The 14036-nt window shown below is 43.3% G+C and overlaps 1 protein-coding gene across 8 annotated transcripts in view; it reads left to right on the forward strand.

Moving 5' to 3' along the window:
- The window catches only part of ELMO1 (engulfment and cell motility 1), a 518756-nt gene that overhangs the window by 153481 nt on the left and 351239 nt on the right, over positions 1–14036 (forward strand). For all 8 annotated transcript variants that reach the window (XM_081800259.1, XM_081800257.1, XM_081800260.1 and 5 more), the window contains 2 exons: positions 5287–5337; positions 9456–9625. In XM_081800259.1, coding sequence (XP_081656385.1) covers positions 5287–5337; positions 9456–9625 — 221 coding nt within the window. The remainder of the gene's footprint in view (positions 1–5286; positions 5338–9455; positions 9626–14036) is intronic.

Consider the following 14036-nt stretch of genomic DNA (forward strand, 5'->3'; position numbering starts at 1 on the left):
ATACTGTCCAACTGGCTGCCTCAGAGAGGGGACACATTCATGGGCAGCAAATCAGAGCTGGACTTTCACACCACGTACACCTGCCCCTCCCTCTTTAAGTGGCTCACGGCCAGTCTACCTCATAAGTATCATATCTTTCCATTCTTTGTGCATCCCGGGCTCATAAGTGACCACACAGGACTATTCTCTGTTCCGTGAGGATGTCTTGTCCTTTGCGCTGTGCTGTTTCTTCTCTCCTGGGAAACCCTGGCTTATAGATTAAAAGGCCCTTTTGAACTTCACCTCCACTAAAGGCCTTCGCTGAGTATCCTCTTCTTCTTTTCTTCTTGTCACACAGATGTGCTTGTGCAGGCTTGGTTACCCCCTGTAGAGGCCACAGCTTTTTCACGATGCAGATACAGCACCTCAATCTTCCACTTTATTGAATTTCCCGAAGACAGGAGTTAAGCCTCATCTTTGGCCAGGTGCATAGTAGGTTTAGAATTTTATTCTAGTATTATTTGAGGTCTGCCCTATGGATTTCAGATCTGCCTAGCCAGCCTCCACAATCACGCAAGCCAAATCCTTGCAGTCAACCTCTTAGCACATATCTCCTGCTGATTTTGCATCTTGAGTCTAGTACCCATGTGCCAGGCCACAGGTATTTGCTGTTTTAGAAAGAGTATCACAGTAGCGACTGTAGCAATAGTGACCTAACATTGACTCTCAGGGAGGTGGCATTCTGAGCGCGCGCGCACACACACACAGAGCGCTTACTGAATGCTTGGAGGACTACATCAAGGCGTGCCTCTCCAAAACAGAGGTAGAGGCCCAAGAATGATAAAGCAGCAAGGGCCAGCTTCCCAGCCTTTGAGGTGCAACAAACTGTGGGCCACAACTCCTTAGCTGCGTTGGTCTGTTGGCAGAAGACGCATACATTTGCGAATATTTGTTACCCTGCTGCGTGCGCTACTGAATTTAGGGTCTTAGACTTAGGATAACTTAGATTATACTATTATTTTTATTGATCAGATTACGTAGAGAGACTAGCTGAAAACAAAGAGGTGCAGCAATGTACTTTTTGGGTGGTATTTTTGTGCCTTAATAAAACAGCCGACTTTATTTTTTTGAGTGTTTGCCACGTGCCAGGCACTGTTCCGAGCACCGTAAATGGAGGATTTCAGGTACTCCTCAGCACAACCTTTGGAGAGGGGAACTATCCCCATGGTGCCGCCGAAGGAGCTAGCACAAAGGACAGCTGCGTCACTTGTACCGGACTCCCCCGGTAAGAAGTGAAATGCGGGTCACATCCAGAATGTCCTGCCTGGAGACCCCGCTCTGCACTGAAGCGCCATGTGGCTTGGATGGAATTTATAACATCAGGGCAAGCGCAAGCCCTTTCCTTTGCTGCCCAAGTTCACATCTCTCTCAGAGAGTGGAAGGCGGCATGAGCCGGGGGAGAAGAGTGCGATGTGGCTGGTTCTCCTGGCTTTCCCTTTGGGTCCCATCCACCTTTCTGCTGGGACCTTAACGTTTTCCATGCGTATTTCACAGCTCTTCTACGTATCTGCTTTTATTCCAAAATGCCAAACACTCTTTTAAGAACAACTCTTTCAGAGGCAAGGAAAAGAGAGAAGGAGAATGAACTGCTGCCCAAGGAGACAGGCGGAGGGATGGGGCCTGCTGTCTGTCTGACGGTGGCAGTCACTCTCGGTCTGAGCCAGTTCTAGGCCAGGCTCAGCATCTGTGTCACCTGTGGTTCTTACTGTTCTCTAAGCAATGCCTTGTTCTCCCCATTTGAGGGAAGAGAAGACTCACATCAGAGTGGTTAGGTAGCTTGCACAGAGCAGACACAGCTGGTGCGAGGTAGATGAGGAATTTGAACCCAGCCCTGCTCGTCAGTGGTTATAATACTGCTTTTGTTTTCAGCAAACAACTCTCAAGACCCTTTCTTCAAAGAGCTCGTACTTCGATCCCAGAAAACCAGGAGTCAACGTTGCAGGAGTCAACATGGGGGCCAGCTGCTTGATTTTACCGCAGTCATGCCCCCACCCTGTGTCCTGTATCTGTGGCCTCACAGGGAGCCTCTGAGAATCTGCAGGGCATTTGTTAATGCCATGCTTAACTTCTTTGCTCTCACGGATGTTGACCAGTTGATGAGGATAATGCTCCTCTTAGGATAAAGGCAAGATCTTTGTCTTCTTCCAGAGCGATAGAGCACAGCTTCTGGTGTCACAGCTCCCCTTCCCTCCAGGATGGGTTTGCATCTCCCTTCCCCCTCCATGATGTTGAGCAAGTGACTTACCTTCTCAGCAACTTTGGTTTCTTATCTTTAAAATGGGCATGGAGTTGGGGACACCTGGCTGGCTTAGTCAGTAGAGCATGCAACTCTTGATCTTGGGCTTGTGAGTTTGAGTCCCACATTGGGTGTAGAGATTCCTTTAAAAAAATTCTTTAAAAAACCGGGCATAGAGTCATTATGATGGTTAAATAAGGATGACAACAAAACCCAACAATCCTTCAGCTCAGTGACTTCCAATAAATGTTTATTGCTATTATTAGGAATGCTTTACCCCCACCCCAAATTTCCATGATGAGATATTATCCTAAATCCTCCTGGCTGCTTTTATCAGCAGGGCCTCTTTTTCTCCTTGACTAGCTCTTTGGAAAGAATAAACTGGGCCCCTCTTTCCTCTGGGAAGGAAACTGCTTTAGGTCTTACCTCAACAGGTCTGCCAACCTGAGGGCCCAGTTCACTGTCTACTGGTTCTCCCTCTGAGCCTTGTTCTCCATGAAAACTAATAAAGGGGATATTTTAGGTTTTTCATCTTCTGACTCTCTTCTTTCTCAATTCATTTAGAACCAGAGCAGGAAAGAGATATACTGTGTGTTCAGCTTCCTTAATATTCTATCATGAGTCTTTGCTCTCTTCCTCTCCCAGTTCTCATAGAGCCACAGAACTTTAGGATTCAAAGATTTTTTAAATGACTGAAATTAATTTCACCATTCCTGCCCCTGGTGTCATTCAACCCTTGCTGGACACTTCCAGTAATGAGGAGCTTGCTTTTTCAAGAGGAAGCGCAGGGTGTCTGGGGGGGGCGGGAGGAGGCGGGGATGCTCTAGATTGGGCTGGAATTGCCCAAGGTGGGTGGTTGGATCTGGCAGAGTAGGGCTTTCAGGCCATCCTGTACTCGGTATAAAACATTCAGGTTAGATTTTCTTTGGGAGACAATACGGGCCTGAAGCCTGCTCCCTTTCAGGTAATTATTTTAGAAAATTCCTTTTCCAGTAAGTAGTCAGAATTGGCTGAGGGAGAGAGCGAGTGTTCTATGTGTTCTTTGGCATCTTATCCTGAGAAATTTCCCACCACCTCAGTGTACCTGCTGAGCAAATTCTAGCTTTGTGGCTTGTCCAGAATGATGCAGGACAATGAGCCTCATGGCACTTTATTAACTTCCTGGCCTCTGTGCTCCAGAGTGGGGCATGTGCTTGTGTGACTCCCATCAGGTCACCTCCTGAAAGCTGAGTGTGGTGCGTACTCTGGTGGCAGGAAATAAAACTGCCAGGGAAATTCTCCTTCCAATGCCGGAGATGCTAAATGACAGCTTCAGAACACTCACCTCAAATATACCTGCCAAGTGGAAGAAGACTGATTTGGGATCTGCTTATTTATGCTGTTTGTTCTTAACATTAAGGTGACATGCAAGGGGCCCTGGGTGGCTCAGTCGGTTAAGCGTCTGCCTTCGGCTCAGGTCATGATCCCAGGGTCCTGGGTTCGAGCCCTGCATCAGGCTCCCTACTCAGCGGGGAGCCTGCTTCTCCCTTCCCCTCTGCCACTCCCCCTGCTTGTACTCTTTCAAGTAAATAAATAAAATCTTTAAAAAAAAAGGCGACATGCACTTAAAGCCGGCAAATGTTAAGAAACCAAACTCCTGAATAGAACCTTTACAAAAAATAGCTTTACTGAGAATTCACATTCCTCCAAATTCACTGTTTCAAATGTTCAGTTCAGTGGTTTTTAATGTATTCATAGGTTTGTGAAATCACCACCACAATCAATTTTAGAACATTTACATCACCTGGAAAAGAAACCCTGTGACTGTCAGTATTCATTCCCATCCCCTCCCCGCCCCCCCACCGCCACGAGCCCCTGGAAACCACTAATCTCCTTTCTGTCTCAATGGATTTGCCTATTCTGGACATTTCATACACATGGAATCATAACATATGTGGTCTTTGCATCAGGATTCTTTCACTTAGTGTAATGTTTTCAAGGTTCATTCATGTTCTAGCATGTATCGATACTTCTTTTTATTACCCAATAATATTCTGTTGAATGGGGATACCACAGTTTGTTTATCCATTCGTCAATTGATGGACATTTGGGTTGTTTACAACTTTTGGCTATTATGAATAATGTTTTTGTGAGCATTCATGTACAAGTTTTTGGGTAAACGTATGCTTTAATCCTAGCAGAATTGCTAGGTCATATTTTCTAAATAACCTTTCTTTTTTATTATTATTAACATATAATGTATTATTTGTTTCAGGGGTACAGGTCTGTGATTCAGCAGTCTTAACGCAATACACAGTGCTCACCAGAAGCACATACCCTCCCCAATGTCCATCACCTAGCCACCCCATCCCTCCCACCCCCCTCCACTCCAGCAACCCTCATTTTGTTTCCTGAGATTAAGAGTCTCTTATGGTTTGAGGGTGCCTGGGTGGCTTAGTCGTTAAGCGTCTGCCTTCGGCTCAGGTCATGATCCCAGAGTCCTGGGATCGAGTCCCACATCAGGCTCCCTCCTCGGCGGGAAGCCTGCTTCTCCCTCTCCCACTCCTGCTGCTTGTATTCCTGCTCCCGCTATCTCTGTCTCTGTCAAATAAATAAATAAAATCTTTAAAAAAAAAAAAAAAGAGTCTCTTATGGTTTGTCTCCCTCTCTGGTTTATTCTTGTTTCATTTTTTCCTCTCTTCCCCTATGATCCTTTGCCTTGTTTCAAACTTGCTTTTTTTTGTTTGCTATTCTTGGGCCCCATATTCTTATTCTTTGTATTTATATTCACTTCTGTGCTGAATGCTGCCTATGACTTGATATAAAGTTAATATACCTGAGACCCAGTTTAAAGTTCTTTGTAGAAATAATTAAAAATTACTCAATAATTTTGAGAATAAAGTGACAATAAACCGAATCATAAGAATTCTTATCATATAGTGTTACTGCTAGATTATTTTTGCCTTTGCTCTCTTTTTTTTTTACCAGCTTCTAAAATTTGAAGATTTACATATTTTATTTTTCTTTTCCAGAATCGCAATGAAATAAAAAATGGCACTATCCTTCGATTAACCACATCTCCAGTAAGTTGATCTTAGTGTATAGCTTTCCAGTAAATACTTTGCTCTCCAGTTCTGCTATATGTGATTATGAGATGTTAGTTTTTGAGGGTGACTTGAGTGCAAAACAGAAGGTCCTGGATTAGCAGGAATGCCCTTCCTTATATTTCCCATTACAGAGGAGGAAGCTTTTATTTCAGGTTAAGTGCAAGTAAACTGACTTTAAGGTTTGAGTTTGGTGGTCATTTCAATAATTCTTGTATTACAGGTGGGATAACTCAGCTCTCCTGATGGGTTTTCACCCACCTGCCCAACACATCCACCTAAAGCCATCTAAGCAAATTCAGTCAACAAACAAAGCAAACCAAACCAAAGACAACCCATTGCCTCTCTTTAAAGTCAGGGTGTGTCTATGTGTAAAAGTGAGAGAGAGTGTTGAAGCATTTTCTAGTTTTGGCCAGTTATGATGACGATTCATAATAATGTAGTTTGAGAAATATTTGCCACTTAATCTGTTTCATTGACAGCTGATTCTAGATAAAAACACTTTAAAGTCTTCCAAATAAAAGCTGCTAAACAAAATGCTATAGAATATTTAGACTACTGTAGCTGGCTGTGTAGCTTATCTTCATTTTTCTTACTTGCTTGTAGATACTTTGGATAGTAACATTAGCATATTTAAACTGGATTATTTCACAGTGCATTTTATTGCTTTCCTAAAAAATAATCTGCACAAAATACACCAAGTGTTACTATTTTCACTCTGCATATGTGACAAAAACTGTGTCTAAATCTTATTTTCAGTTTCCACTGAAGCCATGTGGTAGGCTAAAAATAAATTTAAAAATTGGGAAAAGCATCTGGCTAAAGTTAAATTGTGGGTACTCTACCACACATTCTTCTTGTTGAAAATTACATTAGAGAGGCTTAAAAACTCCTAAACATTTTACCCAATAACATCTTGAACCTAAACACGGGACAAGCTCGACAGAATGCATGGCTGGAGTTGGCCAAAACGTCTTCTGATGCCTTCTTTCCAATTACTGGAAATTATCATTCATGCTCATTTTTCAGTGGCCACATGATGAGCTGAGACATTTTTGTCTGACTTAGCATTGACCTTACTTTAGTCAGCATGAATTAATGCTAAGTTGACCTTTCGAGACCACCGTTTCAGCTGATTTTTGTAGTTGCTGTTTATCCTGTTACAATTGCTCATCTGCTCGCTGGGCAGAAAGAGTACACCTTGCCTTTTGTTAGGTCTTAGAACTAGAGAGGCTTGGTTTTTACACCGAGATCTCTAAGCCAAAGAAGACATTAGTTCTTTTTTTTTTTTTTTTTTTATTGCCATGGATTCGTGAACATTTCCACAATGTAAGCCACTCCTCCGAAGAAGGTTAGGTGTGGCAGGGTGACGTTTTTCGGCGTCCCGAAAGTCCGTGCTCTTCAGGTCGTGACCTTCACATTCCCAGCACGGTGAATGGTAGGATGTGGACGCCACTGCGCAGGGCAGCATCATAAGATGGGGTCCACCGACAAGAGGCTGGGTTACGTGTTCTAAAGAGCAGGGGTCCCCAAGCCTGAATCATTGGTGGAACTCTAAACATGCTGATGTTTGGGCCTCTACAGAGAAGCTGAATTACAATATCTAGAGGAGGTCCAGGAATCTGCATGTTAAACAAGCATTTTACGATTTGGCTGTTAGCCCTAGGGTCTAGAATTGGACATTATTCTAGAAGCAAGGTATTTTGGCTCTATAAAGTTCACTTGTTAGTAGATTTTTTTTTTTTTAAAGATTTTATTTATTTATTTGACAGAGAGAGAGACAGCGAGAGAGGGAGTACAAGCAGGGGGAGTGGGAGAGGGAGAAGCAGGCCTCCCGCGGAGCAGGGAGCCCGATGCGGGACTCAATCCCAGGACCCTGGGATCATGACCCGAGCCGAAGGCAGACGCCTAACGACTGAGCCACCCAGGTGCCCCAGTAGATTTTTTTTTTATTATTTTATGTTTAACTGAACAATATGGGTCAGCATATGCTAACTCTTTCACTTTTATACACACAAAAAATGTTAAAAAAATAGAACCGTCTCCATCAAATTCGCTAGGAAGTGTTAGTGTACCATCAAGAAATGAGCAAATGGTGTTACGCCATAAGGATGTTCCGTTCTTTCATCTACCTTGGCTGAACTCTCCCTGTAGCCAGACAGAACGCACACACCCCTACATGTGTGTGCGCATTTACGCTGCTTTAGGTAACGTGCATCTGTGCTGACTTCTGCCTCTGTGACCTCGGCCAAGTTATAGAACTTCTCTTGCACTTCAGTTTCCTGTGTACAATGAAGATGGTGAGGACACCTGCCTGATAGGATTACTGTGTAAATTAAATGAATTCCTTCATGAGGGTATTTAGAAGAGTGGCTCATAAAAAGCCCCAGGTAACTTCCGCTGTTTTTATTACTAGTATTAGCAGCACCCAACACTGTTAGTTAACATTAATACTGACAGTGAGATAATCTTTGAGTACTCCTTATTATCATCATCTGTACAGTAAATGCCGACATCCTGCTTGGAGAAAAATGTATTTTTCGAGCAATTCAAAGTCATCCACTTGGGTTAAATATATGTTAATGCTGTATGTCCATTTGGAAATTGTAAGAACAGTGTATCTTTGAGTGATTTTAGAAGATGAAGTGATTCTTGCTCAACCCTCCATTCTCCCTCTTAAAAACATGGGATTTAGGGTTGGGGTGATTTGTCAGATATCTAGGGATCTGTGAATGAGTAGAGAGAGTTCTCGTTCTCCTCCTTCCTTCGCCCCCTCCTTATTTCTGATGCAAGGTGTCAGTTGGTGGTTATAACTACAATGGGAGACCACTGTGTGTCTCTGACCAAGTGGGGGAGGGGGCGTGGGGTTCATTCCTGTCTTGGTCCCTGGAGGGTTGGCATTAGTTTCCCTGCTGGGTCCCCTTCCCTTCTGGGTGCTACTTCCAGGTGAAACGAAAGGGGGACCTGGGCTGTGGAACCTGTTGCGGTGGAGAACCTTTGCTGTCAGAACCTGTGTGGATTCTCTTCTTTCCCTCTGCAATCTTGACCCCGTTAGAGCTCACATGGGGCTCCTTGGGGAGTTCTCATGAGTTTCTGTTCAGAAGATAACCTCACTGTTGGGGACAACTACGCCCTCTTCCCCTTTCTCTGAAATATAACGAGCTTCAAAGGAAAAAGCAAGTGCCCAAGAGGGAGAATATGAGGATGGCAAAGGCACATTGCAGTTTTGAGTTAGATAATAAGTACAGCAGATGTTGAGTTATTTCCATTAAGCAGAAATACAGACAGAAAAATTTAGTATTTTATTTTTCTTCCTGTCTGCCCCAGCTGAAAAGTAGATATGAAAACCATTACTGGATGAATGAGAAATAGAAACGGCAAGTTATTATCCAGAAGGTCAGCTCCTCCAATATATTTCCATTCCTCCCTGCCCGGCGTGTCGTAGCCAAGGGCAGATACCTTAAAAAGAAGTCTAATTATAGGCAAAGCGGCTGATTTGGTTTCCAAATTATTTTGTTTGATATTTATGCAGTAATTAGTCAATGCATGTGAAACACATGGCATTGAAAAGTGAAATTTATAAGCACCATTTTGTTGTGCTGGAAAATTTTCAGTAACTGGGAAAGATTATTTGGGTGTCTAATGAAGCTTCTGAACACGGCATGTAGGCAGTTATTACTCAGAATATTGACTGAACAGGTGCTGCATAAATTTGTGTAATTGCTTAACTAAGCAAATAGCTTTTTTTTGTCATTTGTAGATAATAATTTTACTTAAAAGGTAAACATTTTCCCCATTTTCCCCTCCTCACTGCCACTCCAGTTCCTTTTCAGGGGCTTTATTGTTTTTGTGCTCTTGCTTTTCCAAGGGATGGAAATATGGGCTCTGTCAGGAAGGCAGTTGATTCCCATCATGAAATTAACAGCTGTCGCCTGAAGATGGAGTCATTATGGTTGGAAACCTGCCCCCGGTATAGAGTATGCCTATGGTCTTGTGCTTTTGGCCTCTGTAGCTTCGTTTTTCAACGAAACGGTAATTTTTTGTCTGTTGTGGTTTCCTCTGTGCATACTCTTCCTTTTGTTTTCATCCTCGATGAGGCTCAAAATGCCCAGCAGCTGCATGAACGAATCCAGTCGTCGAGTATGGATGCCAAGCTGGAAGCCTTGAAGGACTTAGCCAGCCTTTCCCGGGATGTCACGTTTGCCCAGGAGTTCATAAATCTCGATGGCGTCTCTCTCCTCACGCAGATGGTTGAAAGCGGCACCGAGTAAGCACCTTTTACTCAGACTTCGAGGCTGTCCTGTTCTTTCCAGTATTCTGGGTTATTTGTTCCTTTCCTTGTACTTGCAGTTTCTAGTTTTAAAGACCAGAGATTGACTGCTACCCCCACCCCACAAAATCCTTATGTTTCGAAGTCTTAGACAAGCTCAAAATAACATCTCTGAAGTAATTTTTAAAAGATTATCATTTGAGGGGCACCTGGGTGGCTCAGTTGGTTAAGCATCCGACTCCTGATCTCAGCTCAGGTCTTGATCTCGGGGTCGTGGATTCAAGCCCCACGCCGGGCTCTGTGCTGGGCATGGAGCTTACTTAAAAAAGTTATCATTTAAATGATGAAGTGTATATCCTTAATTATTTAAAATTAAATACAATAAATATTTGTTAAGTACTGTGTATAAAGAGTGGAAGTCGGTAGAATTTAAGAAGATATGAGCCTTGCCATTAAAAAAACATATGGTGGCAGAATTCAGCTGAGGTATAATTCCTTCTGAGAGCGGGGGAGTCCAGAGGTTGGACCAGTTACAGCTCACGGAACTTGACAGAGGAGGTGTCAGTGAATGGGCCTGGAAGGAGTTTGAGTTCCGTCACAATCAAGAGAGGGATGGGCATTTCTCCTTGGGGAGCTCCCCTTCTCAGGGAAGGCTTTGATTCTGTGGTGTGATTGGGGAGTATAAGGAACAGGATGGGATAGCTCTTACATGTGTGGACAGATAACTCCCCTGACCACCGAACGCCAGGGTAGGGTCCACATGTAGCTGCTCATTCCCGTATGGTCAGGTGCTACTGGCATTCACTATTAGAGCATGTAAATTAGAGCGTGTGAAGATGCCATGGCAGTTAATTGCATATTAATATGCTAAATCAGTGATGTGCAAAGTTGGTATAGATATTTATGGGGAAAGAGTTAAATGTCACTGAGAATTGGTGTTTAAGCCTGGGCCATTTAGATGTCTCTTCAGTACCTGGTGATGCAAAGAATGAACCGTTGACTGTGCATGTTGCAGACCCATCTTGACCCTCTCCCTTCCTTCATTCTTTTGTTCCTTCGTTCCTTCCTTCCATCTCCTACACGTGGCCTCTGCAGGTGGCACTTGTGACAAATTCTTTTTTTTTTTTTTTTTATCGGCAAGCAGGCTTGGGTGATTTGGAAAGGGTCGATTGTAGACAGGTATCGTTTATTTTTTTAATGAGGGCTAATTAAATTTTTGGTGAACATCAACTTGGAGCAGAGCAGGGAAACTCAAATTCTGGGTGTTACGGGAATCCCGGTGTGCCTTCTATAAATTGGAGATGGAGTTTGCAACGGCTCAAGGGAAGCTGAATAAATTTTTGGATCTCAGGGGCTTGACCAAGGAAAAGGAGAAAACGTTTTACCTGTGTTGGAGGCTCCAGGCTGAGGTCTAGTGTGGAGTGTATCTGATCCCTCATTCTTTGGTACAAATGAGCAGGGGAGTGAGAGTTGTGATTATAAACACCTTCACTGGTCACTGTGGATGACTTCACGTGGTTGCCGCATACGGAAGGTCCTTTTTCATGCCCATCACTGATTCTGGTGGGACAGTGAGCCCTGGGGGCTTCAGCCTCAGTCACATTTACAGCGTGTTAAATGAAAATGTAAAAATGCCCCCACAATTATTATCTGAGTCCCAGCCATTGATGTATCAAAAGCAATCAATGTACTAGAACTGGTCGTAATGTAGCTTGCTAATACTCGGTGCTTCTGCCATGGATACCTAAGTATCCAGGGGCTTACACATTTGAACATTCAGAATGATACTGTGTTAATGCTTCCAAATTTAGCAGAATTGCAATCATAATTGCAATTACAGTGTGAAATACACTGAAAGCAGGGGTCCATGTGATTTGTACCCTGAATAGAGATCTGGGGCTGAGCTCTGGGACCTCCAAGGCTGGCAGTTACATATTTTGACAATGAGGAAAAATACATGTTAGGAGCTTCAGTTTTGTTTTTTTGTTTTGTTTTGTTTCCATTATATTTGTTTGCTAGGGCTGCCATAACAAAATATCACAGACTGGGTAGCTTAAACAACAGAAATTTATTGTCTCATAGTTTCGGGGGCTGGAAGTCCAAGATCCAGGTGTTGGCAGCATTGGTTTCTTCTGTGGTCTCCTCGGTTTGCAGATGGCTGCCTTCCGGCTCTGCCCTCATGTGGTCTTTCCTCCACTCATTCCTCACGTCTCTCTGAGGGTCCACATTTCCTTTTCTTATAAAGACACCAGTCAGATTGGATTAGGAGACACCCCTCACAGCCTTATTTTAACTTCATCCCCTCTTTAAAGGCTCTGTCTCTAACTACCATCCCATTCTGAGGGACTGGGGGTCTGGGACTCAACATAGGAATTCTAAGGGGACACAGTTTAGCCTGAACACTCCTCAAAGGGACACTGCCCTTTCTGCTTGAGAAGAAAAAGAGTGAACACTGATGCTATGTATTTGTCTCGTCAACATTATTACTTATTATCTGTGTCATTGCCTTGCTCTGTAACTCATCTCGACCTGTAGAGGGGCCCCAAAGAACCACTACTCCCCAGACTGAGGACTGGGGAGGCATGTCTGAATTCTTTCTCCATGTTGCACATGGATAACCAGAGAGGACGTTGACACCGCATGTGCTTTATGTGAACTGCGGTCATTGAATTCCTTTCTTTGAAAAGCGTGTTATAGTTACTAGTATTTTAACGATTTGTAATCCGTAAGCCATGTTGATTTGTTCCATGCAGCCAGGTTTCAGACAGACAAACAACTCAAGGCCAGATCTTGGGTGAGTTTCCGGTTTGCATTTATCTCTTATGCTTTCCTGTTGCCCTCTGTTACGGGAAGGAATGGTGTTTCTCTGGCTCATGTTTGGTGTCCTCCTTACCGTCTCGCATCAGTTCAAAGTCATGCTACTTTTGGGGATGGAGGAAGGAGGCGCTGGAGCCATGCAGCCTCCTGCCTCTTCTGCTGGGTTCCGCAGCTCATGTCAAGCTGCTCATTTGATGCCCAGCTATTTTTCAGATCTTTTGCTCAGATTAAAAAGATGAGAGAAAGACATTTTTCTTATAAGGAAACCTGGCTTCTCAATTAAACTTAAAGCAAGACTTTAATTAATTAACAGGAAACTTTGGGAATAGAAACTGTACAAATTAAATAGATCCTGCAATTTGGAATGCAGTTAGTCATGACTCCTGGGCAGATTTCCAGCTGGGGAAGGCAGAGGTTGCCTAAGCAGGACCTGTGGAAATTTTTAGGAAACACTGAAGAAATGCAGCTGGAGTTTTTCCCCTTACTTGGAGCCATAATGAGATTCAGAGATTACTCACCTGCTTGTCATTACTCAAGGTCTCTCGTTCCAGTTGGTCCCAGGAGGGGTCGTGGGGCAAAATGGGCAACATAGGAGCAATGAGAGTGTCACTTTGGCAGAGCACAATGTTTCAAACCTGAATTGAATTTTTCCATCCTTGTGGAATTTTGAAGTTCCATTCCTAGTTTAAGCTTGAAACATATGTGTGGAAGGAAGTGAAGCTGTGGGGAAACGTGTTGGCTCAACCTGAGCAAGGCAATGGTGTCAGGTAAGGAAAGTCAAGGAATGGACAGTGCTTTTTTAAAAGCAGGTATTAAGAGTCTTCTCAAGGGGTTAATATCCAAAACATATAAAGAGCTCATACAGTTCAATAACAAAAAACAGCCCAGATAAAAGATGGACAGAACATCTGAATAGACATTTTTCCAGAGGATACATACAGATGACCAACAGGTACTTGAAAGATGCTCAATGTAACTCATCATCAGGGAAATGCAAACCAAAACAACAATGAGATGTTCACTTACAACTGGATGTAAGTCATCCTTCAGGATGACTACTGAAGACAAGAAATAACGAATGTTGGAGAACATGTGGAGAAAGTGAACCCTTGTGCACGGTTGGTGGGAATGTAAATTGGTGCAGCCATTCTGGAAAACAGTGTGGAGGTTCCTCAAAACATTAAAATTAAAACTACCATATGATCCAGCAATTCAGCGACTAGGTGTCTATCTGAAAAATAATGGAAACATTAATTTGAAAAGATACACACATTCCTATGTTCATGGCAGCATTACTTACAATAGCCAAGATATGGAAACAACCTAAATGTCTACTGATCACTGATGGATGAATGGATAAAGAAGATGAGAAATATAGATATAATGGAATACTACTCAGCCATTTGTGACCACATGGATGGACCTAGAGGGTATTATACTAAGTAATAAAAGTCAGAGAAAGGCAAGCACCACATGATTTCGCTTTCACAGGGACTCTAAAAAACAAAACAAAAACCAAACCCAGAGTTATCATTACAGAGGGAACAGGTTGATGGTTGCTAGAGAGGAGAGGGCTTGGAGGGTCAGCAAA

Source organism: Leptonychotes weddellii, chromosome 12 (assembly GCF_054177405.1).
Source record: "Leptonychotes weddellii isolate Sample4059 chromosome 12, ASM5417740v2, whole genome shotgun sequence".
Classification (NCBI taxonomy): Eukaryota; Metazoa; Chordata; class Mammalia; order Carnivora; family Phocidae; genus Leptonychotes; species Leptonychotes weddellii.